The sequence below is a fragment of the Rhincodon typus genome, chromosome 33 (assembly GCF_021869965.1).
Source record: "Rhincodon typus isolate 14 chromosome 33, sRhiTyp1.1, whole genome shotgun sequence".
Taxonomy (NCBI): domain Eukaryota; kingdom Metazoa; phylum Chordata; class Chondrichthyes; order Orectolobiformes; family Rhincodontidae; genus Rhincodon; species Rhincodon typus.
Genome location: NC_063364.1, coordinates 14,170,170 through 14,182,352, shown reverse-complemented (window position 1 = coordinate 14,182,352; position 12,183 = coordinate 14,170,170). Strand labels below are relative to the sequence as shown.

General features: G+C 42.2%; 1 protein-coding gene across 4 annotated transcripts in view; it reads right to left on the bottom strand.

Moving 5' to 3' along the window:
• Nucleotides 1–376: 376 nt before the first annotated feature.
• The window catches only part of LOC109926673 (protein unc-13 homolog C-like), a 537,669-nt gene continuing 525,862 nt past the window's right edge, over nt 377–12,183 (bottom strand). For all 4 annotated transcript variants that reach the window (XM_048616076.1, XM_048616075.1, XM_048616074.1 and 1 more), the window contains 3 exons: nt 9,846–9,938; nt 9,563–9,722; nt 377–1,715 (listed from right to left, as the gene is read on the bottom strand). In XM_048616076.1, the coding sequence (XP_048472033.1) occupies nt 1,430–1,715; nt 9,563–9,722; nt 9,846–9,938 (539 nt within the window). In that variant the 3' untranslated portion in view covers nt 377–1,429. The remainder of the gene's footprint in view (nt 1,716–9,562; nt 9,723–9,845; nt 9,939–12,183) is intronic.

Sequence of the window (12,183 nt, the reverse complement as noted above, 5' to 3'; positions counted from 1 at the left end):
GCCTTCACTTGCGTGGAGTAGAATAGCAGAACAGCCAGCTATCAGCCCAATGAAGCTACTGATGGTAGGATTGTTATAGCTTGATCCAAACGAGACTTTTAACATTCATTGAGTGGTCTGTACATGTTGGATGGCAAGCAAATGAGGATTTTCACAAACTCGTAATAACTCATGACACTACTGACAAATAACTAATCCATTATTTTAGACATAGTACAAAACTTGACACTGGTGCTAATACAAAGCTGTCTTTCTGCAGCGGTCAAGTTGCGGTCACATTTTCACCATACTCCAAAACTGGATATTTCAATCTTAAAAAGAATTGAGCTAGAAATGCTAAGCATCTTTCCAGCAACCATGGATCTTGACACAAAAGTGGAATTTTCCGATACTTTATTGTACAATTATTCACTAAATATATTTACAGGACATTAATTTTAACATCAGTGCAATACATAAGAATGTTGCATAATTACCAATTGTTGAAAATGTTGAAACAATGGGGTTACAGCTGAACCAATAGTACAATTTTATAAAGCAACATTATACAAGCGCATCATTGAAAATAGTAACAGCTTCACTATTTGTCAGAAACATAGTAATTTCTTCGATTCAAATCACCAAAACAGCCGGTAGCTCTGTAAACATGTGGCCTCTTAATGTGGCATAAAAAATCTTTGAATGGATCCGAGATCCCTTTGGCAACTTTTGAAAATTAACAATGCCAGTTTGCTTGTGTGAGCTGTTCTTTTTTTTAAGGAAAGTGGTTACAATGACAGCTAAGCATCATCTTCACAGTGGTATGTCAGAAAAATCCAATGGAGCTAATATTAATTGCTTGCACCTTTAGGACGGGGAATATGGGTATTTTTAAACAAATGATGAAAAATAAGAAATGCAGATGTAAAAGAAACAGCTAACTTTGTATAAGTGTCTCATTTTTATGGAGGAATGAACAAAAATGCAATATATACGAGTAAGTTTTAGGATGTTACTTAGCTGGATTACACTTACATGCGCTGGATAGGTACAGCCCAACATCACAGAGGTAAAGAGACAGCTCCTGCCACAAATGAGGGACCAACAAATACTTGTGTAAAAACTACAGAATAGCAATTTAGTACTAGAATTCAATTATTTAGCAAATTGAAAAAAAAAACACAAAATACCAGGGAAAAATTCCCTTAGGTAATCTTGATTTGGCACTTTATCAGAACAATTAGCTGTCTGAGACACCAAAGATAATGTATTTCAGTACTCCCCATTTCATCATCATAATTATGGACTGAAGTACTTTATAATTATCTGCACACACCTGCACATATTCAGACAAACATACCCACACATTTAAACAGACATGCACAAAATATAACTTCAACTTATGCTTTCTTGCTGGCTCGCTCTCTCTATCATTCTCACTCTCTTCATTTTATGTGGTTTCTTCAGTAGATCTGGTATCTGATTTGAGGCGTACAAATTCTTTGGCCACTTCATCATTGGTCCTCTGTGAGAGTATTCTGAGGATTGTCAGTCCAGTTTCATCCATGTAAACATTTCTGATCAGTGCATACCAAGATGCACAGCTTCCTCGCTCAGCTATGTCCTTTAACTGGATGACTGTCATTCCTATAATCCGGTCTTCTCTGGCAAAACAGTAGTCTTTCACAGAGATATGAAGCTCATAGGATTCAGGGCCATTCTCATTGCTCAGGATACTGTATATATAAAGAAAACAGACATTTACTTTGGAGATCTATCTTACCGACCCCCTTAATTTCTCTCATTTACCTTCATGTGGACCTCTGCCATTGTGCTTCCTCCCATAGTCAACAGGAACAGTGCGCCCTCAGAATGCAACTGCCATTTTAAAAACTACTATGAAAAGTTCGGCAGGTTTTCCTCTCATTGTTTACCAGAATAATGCATTTGTGGGGTGGGTAAAGTGCTCCTATCAGCAACCAGGTGAAGAACTGACAAAATTACAACCAGCATCTCCATTTCCAATTTAGCACAGAAACAGACCCTTTGGTCCAACTCATCTGATCTGAACAGACATACCAATCTGACCTAGTACCATTTGCCAGCGTTTGCCCCATATCCCTCTAAACCTTTCCTATTCATAAACCCATCTAACTGTGTTTTAAATGCTGTAATTGTACCCACCTCCACCACTTTGTCTGGCAGCTCGTTCCATACACGCACCATCCTCTGTGTGAAAATGTTACCCCTCAGGTCCTTTCTAAATCTTTCCCCTCTCCCCATTGACCCATCTGATCCCATTGTACTCAGAGATGACCTTCTTCACTGTCCACTACACCACCTACTTTGGTGTCATCTGCAAACTTACTAACCATACCTTCTATATTCACATCCAAACCATTTATATAAATGACGAAAAGAAGTGGATTCAGCACAGATCCTTGTGGCACACTGCTGGTCACAAGCCTCCAGTCTGAACAGCAACCCTCTACCACCACTCTCTTTCTCCTACCTTCATGCAAATTTTGTAGCCAATTGGCTAGTTCCCCTGGATCCCATGTGATCTAACCTTACCAGCCAGTCTGCCATGCGAAACCTTGTCAAATGCTTTGCTGAAGTCCATATACACAATATCTTCTGCTCTGCCTTCGATCTTCTTTGTCACCTCTTAAAAAAACTCAAGTTAGCGAGATACAATTTGTCATGGACAAATGCTGACTCTCCCTAGTCAATCCTTGCCCTTCCAAATCCACATAAATCCTGTCCGTCAGAATACCCTTCGACAACTTTCCCACCACTCATGTAAGGCTCACTGGTCTATAATTCCCTAGCATTTCCTTACAGCCTTTCTTAAATAATGGCACCACATCAACCAAATTCCAGTCTTCTGGCACCTCACCCGTGGCTGTCGATAATACAAATATCCCAGTAAGAGGCCCAGAAATCCATCTACCTTGATACCTTGAAGACCTCCAGTGCCTCCTCCCCTGTAATATGAACTTTTTTCGAAACATCACTATTTATTTTCCCTAGCTTCCATGTCCTTATCCACAATAAAATGGTGATGCAAAGTATTCGTTTAGTATCTCACCCAACTTTTGCGGTTTCACATATAGGTGGATATGTTGATCTTTAAGGTGCCCTATTCTCTCCTTCATTCCTCTTTTGCTCTTAATATACATACAGAATCTGTCTAGATTCTCCTTAACTCTCTATTTGCCAAAGCTATCTCATGTCTCCTTTTTGTCCTCCTTCTCTTAAGAGGGAACTCTTAAGTGTATTTCTACTGCCCTTATACGCTCCTAGGGATTCACTCAATCCCAGCTGTCTACATCTGACATATGCTTCTTTATTTTTCTTGACCAGAGCCTCAATGTCTCTGGTCATCCTGCATTCCCTGCACCTACCAGCCTTGCTCTTCACACTAAAAGGAACTCGCTAAACTCTCGTTATCTCATTTTTAAAGTCCTCCCACTTCCCAACTGTCCCTTTGTAAAATTATAGTAGGGTATTTTCCGTTTTTTTCAGAGATGTTCCATTCTCCAGAAGTAACATCCCATCATAATGAGGGGACAGTGAGGGGTTTATAAAATTATGAGGGGCTTGGAGAGGGTGAATAGCCAAGGTCATTTTCCCCAGGTGGGGGAGTTCAAAACTAGAGGGAATAGGTTTAGGGTGAGGGGAGAAAGATTTAAAAGGGACTCAAGGGGCAACTTTTTCACAGAGGTTGTTGCATGTATGGAATGAGCTGCCAGAGGAAGTGGTGGAGTCTGGTACAATTACAACATTTAAAAGGCATCTGAATGGGTATATGAATAGGCAAGGTTTAGAGGAATATGGGCCAAATGCTGGCAAATGGGACTACATTAATTTAGGATACCTGGTCGGCATGGATGACCGGACTGAAGGATCTGCTTCCCTGCTGTATATCTCAACGACTCTATGATTTCTGCTCTTTTAAGCCAATAATCAATGACATATTTCCATTCCCATGTATTTAATGGTTGCTAGAGAATCCATTGAAATGCCTTCTTTTCCTGCTCCCATCCATTACTTTTGATGTTCCCTCAAGAATCTATTCTTGTTCCCCTTTTTCTCAATCTCCATACTGCCTCTCAGTGATATGATTCAAAAGCACAGGGTTAGTTTTCACACACATGGTAATAGCACCCAGCTGTACCTCACCACTACCTCCTAAGACCGGGTGTAGCCTGGAGTGGGACACTGGCAGCAGCATGGCATGGGCTGGTGTAGCCTGGAATAGGACACTGGCAGCAGCATGGCATGGGCTGGTGTAGCTCTCTTTATATTATCTTTCTTTAGTTGTTATTTTAAGTTAATGAGTATGACGCCTATGCATGGTGACGGTATAAACTTTTCATTGTATTTTACATTGAATACATGTGACAATAAATGATTCAATTCAATTTCTAAATGGTCAGTCTACTTGTTGGACATTCTGTACTGGATGAGTAGAAATTTCCTCTAATTAAATATTGGGAAGACTGAAGCCATTGTTTTCAGTCCTTGCTCCAATCTTTGTTCCATAACTACTGGTTCTAGCGCTCACTCCCCCTCCCTCCCCCACAACAGACTGAGATGAAGCCAGTCTGCTTGCAGCCTGGGTGTCACATTTGATCCTAAGATGAGCTCCTCACCTCATATTCACGTCATTACCAAATACACCTATTTCTAAATCTGTAACATTGCCCAACTTCACCCCTTTCTCAGTTCATCCTGGGGAGGTGATGGCCAGTGGTATTATCACTAAAACATTAATTATAAAACGGAGCTAATGTTCTGGGGTCTGTGTTCGAAACACACCATTGCAGATGGTGGAATCTGAATTCAATTTTAAAAATCACGGAATTAAGAATTGACTGATGGCCATTGCCATTTGATGTAAAAACCTATCCAGCTCACTAATGTCCTTCAGGGAAGGAAATCTGCTATCTTCACCTCCTCCAGCCTACCTGTGACTCCAGACCCACAGCAATGTGGTTGACTCTCGACTGCTCTCTGAAATGGCCCAGCAAGCCACTCATCTGTATCGATCGCTATGAAGCCTCAATAAAGAAATGAAACCGGACAGATCACCTGGCATCGGCCTAGGCACTGGAGAAGACAATGGCAGAAACAGCCCTGTCGACCCTGCAAATCCTCTTTACTAACATCTAGGGGTTCGTGCCAAAATTGGGAGAGCTCTACTCACGGAATCATAACTCACAATGTCCCTGACACCACTATCACCATCCCTGGATATTCCTGTCCCACCGGCAGGACAGACCCAGCACAGGGGGCGGCTCAGTGGGATATAGTCAGGAGGGAGTTGCCCTGGGAGGCCTCAACATGGACTCCGGACTCCATGAAGTCTCATGGCTTCAGGTTAAACACGGGCAAGGAAACCTCCTGCTGATTACCACATACCATCCTCCCTCAGCTGATCAAACAGTACTCCTCAGTGTTGAGCAACACTTAGAGGAAGCACTGAGAATGGCAAGGGCACAAAAATGTACTCTGGGTGGGGGATTTCAATGTCCACCACCAGGAGTGGCTCGCTAACAGTACTACTGATCGCGCTGGTCGGGTCCTAAAGGACATAGCTTCTAGACTGGGTCTGCAGCAAGTGGCGAGGGAACCAACAAGAGGGAAAAGCATATTTGGCCTCATCCTTATCAATCTGCCAGCTGCAGTTGCATCTGTCCATGAAAGTATCGGTAAGAGTGACCACCGCACAGTCCTTGTGGAGACGTTGAGAATACCCTCCATTATGTTGCATGGCACTATCACTATGCTCAATGGGCCAGACTCCAAAAAGATCTAACAACTGTAGACTGGCCATCCCCATGAGGCTCTGTGGGCCATCACCAGCAGCAGAATTATACTCCGGCATAATCTGCAACCTCATGGCCTGGCGTTTCCCTGACTCAACCATTATCATCAAGCCAGGGGATCAACCCTCGTTCAATGAAGAATGCAGGAGGGTATGCCAGGAGCAGTAACAGGCACACCTGAAGATGAGGTGTCAATCTGGTGAAGCTACCAAACAGGACTATAGCATAAGCAGCAAGTGACAGACAGAGCCAAGCATTATGTCATAGAGTCCACCACATCCAGTTGTGAATGGTGGTGGAAAATTAAACAACTCACTGGAAGAGGAGGCTCCACAAATATCTCCATCCTCAATGATGGAAGAACCTAACACATCAGAGCAAAAGATAAGGCTGAAGAATTTGCAACAATCTTCAGCCAGAAATGCCAAGCGAATGATCTATCTCAGCCTCCTCCAGTGGTCCCCAGCATTACAGATACCAGTCTTCAGCCAATTCGATTCACCCCATGTTTTATCAAGAAACATTTGGAGACACGGGATACTGCAAAGTCTACGGGCCCTGACAACATTCCAGCAATAGTACTGAAGACTTGTGCTCCAGAACTCACTGCTCCCCTAGCCATGCTCTTCCAGTGCAGTTACAACACTGGCATTTATCTGACAATGTGAAAAATTGCCTGGGTATTTCCTATACACAAAAAGAAGGACAAATCCAACCCACCAATTACCACCCCATCAGTCTACTCTCGATCATCAGTAAAGTGATGGTAGGAGTCATCAAGCAGTTCCTGCTCAGCAATAACCTGCTCAGTGACGCCCAGTTTGGGTTCTGCCAGGGCCACTCAGCTCCTGACCACATTACAGCCTTGGGTCAAACATTGACAAAAGAGCTGAATTCCAGAGGTGAGGTGAGAGTGACAGGCCTTGACATCAAGTCTGCATTCAATCAAGTGTGGCATCAAGGAGCCCTAGCAAAATTGGAATCAATGGGTATCAGGGGCAAACGCTCTGGTGGTTGGAGTCATACCTGACACATAGGAAGATGGTTGTAGGAGGTCAGTCATTTCAACTCCAGGACATCGCTGCTGTTCCTCAGGGTAGTTTACTAGGCTCAATCACCTTCCGTTGCTTCATCAATGACCTTCCCTCCATCATAAGGTCAGAAATGGGGATGTTTGCCAATGATTGTACAATGTTCAGTGCCATTCGTGACTCCTCAGATACTGAAGCAGTCTGTATTCAAGTGCAACAAGATCTGGACAATATCCAGGCTTGAGCAGGGAAGTGGCAAGTAACATTCACATCACACAAGCCAGGCAATGACCATTTCCAATAAGAGTCAGTATAATCCTTGTCATTCATAGAATCCCTACAGTGTGGAAACAAGCCATTCGGCCCAACAAGTCCACACCGACTCTCTGAAGAGCATTCCACCCATACTCAACCCACTACTCTATCCCTGCAGTTCCCATGGCCAATCCACCGAACCGGCACATCTTTGGACTGGGGGAGGAAACCGATGCAGACACAGGGAGAATGTGCAAATTCCACACAGACAGTTGCCCGAGGGTGGAATTGAATTTAGGCTCCTGGTGCTGTGAGGCAGCAGTGCTAACTACTGAGCCACCGTGCCAAATAATCGAGGCTGACACTTTATTTATTCAGAGAAATCGTACAACGTGGAAACAGACTATTTGAATCTCCACCAACCCTTCAGAAAGCATCCCACCCAGACCCACCCCTATCCCCATAAGCCTGCAAATCCCGTGGCTAATTCACCTAACCTACAAATTCCAGACACTATTGCGTTACTATTACTGAATCCCCCACTATCAACTTCCTTGGGGTTACCAATTACCAGAAAATCAACTGGACTCACCACATAAATGCAATGGTTACAAGAGCAGGTCAGGAACTAGGAATACTGCGACAAGTAACTCACCTCCTGACTCCCAAAGCCTGTCCCCCATCTACAAGGCACAAGTCAGGAGTGTGATGGAAAACTCCCCACTTGCCTGGATGGATGCAGCTCCAACACTCAAGAAGCTTGACACCATCCATGACAAAGCAGCCCGCTTAATTGGCACCACATTCACAAGCATCCAATCCCTCCACCACCAACACTCAGTAGCAGCAGTGTGTACTATCTACTAGATGCACTGCAAAAATTCATCAAAGACCCATTTGAAAGCACCTTCCAAACCCAGGACCACTTCCATCTACAAGGACAACAGCAGCAGATACATGGGAACACAATTACCTGCAAGTTCCCCTCTAAGCCACTCTCCATCCTCAATTTGGAAATATATTGCCGTTCCTTCACTGTTGCTAGGTCAAAATCCTGGAATTCCTTCCCTAAAGGCATTGTGGGTCAACCTAAAGCATATGGACTGCAGCAATTCAAGAAGGCAGCTCACTACCACCTTCCCAAGGGCACTAACGACAGGCAATAAATGGTAGCCCAACCAGTGATGCCCACATCCCACAAGTACATAAAAAAACACGTCTGCTGCCAAAACTCTCATTCGTGCCATTGATACCTTGAAACTTGACTATTCCAATGGACTCTGTGGTCGTACACATTCTGCCCTTTGTAAACTGGAAGCAATGTAAAACTTTGCTCCTTGTGACTTAACTTGTTGCAAGTCCTGTTCCCATATCACCCCTGCGCTCAATGACATTGCATTGGCTATTGCATAAGCAGCATCTTGACTTTAAAAATTTCACCTTTGTTTTCAAATCCCTTCATTGTCTCACGCCTCCCTGTCTCTTACCTCCTCTAGCTCCACAACCCTTTGAAACATATATGCGTATCTAATTCTGGCCTTTCCTGCATGCCCAATTTTAATCCCTCTGTCATTTCCAGCTGTGCCTTCAGCTGCCTAGGCTCTAATCTCTGAAATCCCTCCCCAACCCTCTCTGCCTTTGTTTCAGTTAATATTTCCTTAATAACTAACTCCTGGACCAAGTTTTTGGTTGTCTGACTTAATACTATGACACCAAGTTATAATCCAAAAGGTTTATTTCAAAACACACGTTTTTGGAGCCTTGTTCCTTCTTCAGGTGGACTGAGGCTCCGAAAGCTTGTGTTTTCAAATAAACCTGTTGGACTATAACCTGGTGTCGTGTGATTTCTGACCTTGTCCATCCCAGTCCAACACCAGCACCTTCACATCATGACTTAATACTACTTTAGGCAGCTCGTTGTCATACTTGGCTTCACAATCTTTCTGTAAAGCACTTTGGTGGTATCTGTGGGAGTTAATGAGCAATTTTAACAGATAACTCTGATCTTTTCCATCTTACAAGAAAGCTTTTCATTCTACGATTTTTCCTTTGACTCTACATGTTCTGATCTTACTTATTGGTCTTTTTTTCCACACTTTATCCCAGGCTTTTTGGAAACATAGATCTGTTGCACCTACATTTTTCCATGTCTCCTCTCTATCATCTTTTCAAAAATGCAATAAAGTTGGTCCATAAGTCTTTCCTAATGAAATTCAAGCTGACTAGTCATTTTTATATTTTTGATTTGTACATTTTTTTCTACTTCATCCTTTGGCAGGGATTCTAATATCTTAATTGATGTTAGGTTGACGCAGGTACAGTTTCTACCAAAATCTGACTCAAATGTTATAATGTACCTGTGCGACTTATACACATCGAAAGCACTGGCTTAAAATAAATTGAGCACTTGAAAGTAGCTTTTAAGAAACCGACAGGAAAAAAAAAAATCACACAATTACTTACAAGTGAAACGTCTCGTTGTATTTTGGGGACCAAGCATTATTTTTTGTCTTGGTGGCAAATTTTCTTTTCTTGTCACTGAGGTTCGGCCCAACCACATGAATTTCTACAAATGGCCGGAACATAGCTGTGGTTTGCCAGTTCAGTTCATTGACAGCAACAACTGCAAAGAGAATTTAAAACACCACAGGGCTTAAAATTTTCACAACAGTTGTGTCCGTGCAATTCGCCTGTTAAATAATATGCTGAAGATATTATCTTTCCTGGAGTAGGTTGTGCTCCTTACTTTTCACTGTGACTTTGTGCTCTCCTGTCCCAGGATGCGTAAAGAGATCCACGTGGACTGAAACTTCTCCAAATGAGCCGTTTGTGCACTGAACTGCAAACATGAAAAACAATGTTGGTAAAACCAGAAAACGAAACTCCTCCTCTTAACAGGAAGCTAATAAAAGTTCAGATAGAATCATAATTATATAACCTGCAACCAGAACACATCAATCCATCACATAATTCCTAAATCTATATTTAATTATCGGGCAAAATACAAAATCCCTGCTCTCGGAAAATGATAAATTGTCAATAAACTCACAGCAGAAGGTACAAATCTCAGGTTGAAGGTTCTGTGTGAATTTATGTCCCACTGCAGAACTGAGGAGGATAAAGCATTGATGTTCCACCATGAGAGTGCTGTATTGTTAGTGCGATATTGTTATCGGTAAAAGAAAGAAGTTTTGTCAAGTTAGGCCAGCTAAGAGAAGGCAAAGCACCAGGATACATCTGAGAATCCTGAAGGAATTGAGAAGTGATACCAAGAGGGCTCTCAGAATGTAATTTCAGGATATGACTGCATTTGAACGTTTTTGCTGGATGATTTTATATAGGCGTGAGTTGGACCCATTCTCAAAAAAGCGAGATGGGACCAACCTAGATAATCACAAATCAGTTAACTGACCATCTGAGCTAGGAAAAAAATCAGAAGCTTTAACTAAAAATAAATAACCACACAGAGAAACAGAACAAGTCAGCACAGGATCATTGTTCCCAACAAACCTCCAAAGAATTCTGTGAGGAGGTAACAGACATGGTATGATGGAGATTTTGAGCATGTGTGGTGCCTGGGCTTTTAGAAAGCCTTTGATAAGGTACCACAGAGCAGATTACCAAAGAAGATTAAGGGGTATTGCATTAGGGGGAGGATTGCAAGTTGGAATAACAATTGATTGAAAGACATTAAAGGCAGCACCCATAGCTTCATAAGCCTGTGAATAAAGCTACAAGAATTTTAGATTTTATCTGGAAACTTATAGAGTACAAATTCCAGGAAAGGTAATGATGAACGTATATTAACACTGGGCATGACCTTTATTACAGTACGGTGTGTGCAGCAGCCTCTGCTTAGTGACATAGTCATTGAGATTTGACTGAAAGTATAATACCTTCTCTAGGATGCTGCTTGGTATGAAGAAAGATTTGAATAGTTGGGTCTTTTCCGTTACAATTCAGATTGCAGGGTGATGCAAGAGAAGACACAGAGATTCCAGTAGTAGAAGGGTTAAGATTAAGTAGCCATGGACACAAGATTAAATGCAAGCAGTTTAGTAGAGGCCTACAGAAATTTATCACATAGAGACTTGAGGCTGTGAAATCACTCTAGAATTAGCAGTTGAAGCAGAAACTAACAACATTCAGGATGAAACTGCAATGGTGAATGAATGAAATATGTTAAAGTGCTATGAGAACAGGGTGGATAAATTTCATATAGACAATTAGCTCTAATGTAGTGTAGGTAATGTTATGAACCAAACCAAACCTCCGTCAAATATATCAGGGAGATAGCCTAGATCCTGACTATTACGTTATTTAAAGGCAAGTGTAAGGTGCTGTGATCCAGACATAATTCTATTGGTTACACTGCTCGGCTTTGAGCAAAACACGCTTTATTCTTACTCTACAAGAATTGATCTAACTTCAACTCTATTGGAAACCTTAACAGAATAATAGATTATTTAACTACTAAACAGCAACTGTTCCAATATAGTAACTTCCCATAAACACACCCTTGGCAAAGAAAAATTTAGTAAAATAGATTTTGTATGGCCATGTTTGACCATCAAACCATGTTTGCCCACTGCAGAGCAGCAACTGGATTTGACTGCCAAGCACTTTATGATGTTGCGAGTGCTTCCAAAATATCCTTAAATTTACGAACAATAAACCGCTAAATTTCAGTTAGGTGTTTCAAGTTCTTTTTCAAAACAGAACTCTGTCATAAATCCAACTACTTATGCAAGCACAAACATTAATAGCTCATATTTGGAGGACAATGTGTGAAAAGATAGCATACATTATGCTGAACAGTAATCACTTAGACAATTTCTCCAGTGATCATAGAATCCCTACAGCATGGAAACGGGCCCTTCGGCCCAACAAGTCCACACCGACTCTCAGAGCATCCCACCTAGACCCATCACCCCCTACCCTTTCCAAGTACCCCACCTAACCTACACATCCCTGGACACTACGGGGTAATTTAGCATGGCCAACCCACCTAACCTGCACATCTTTGGATTGTAGGAGAAAACCAGAGCACCTGGCAGAAACCCACGCAGACACGGGGAGAATGT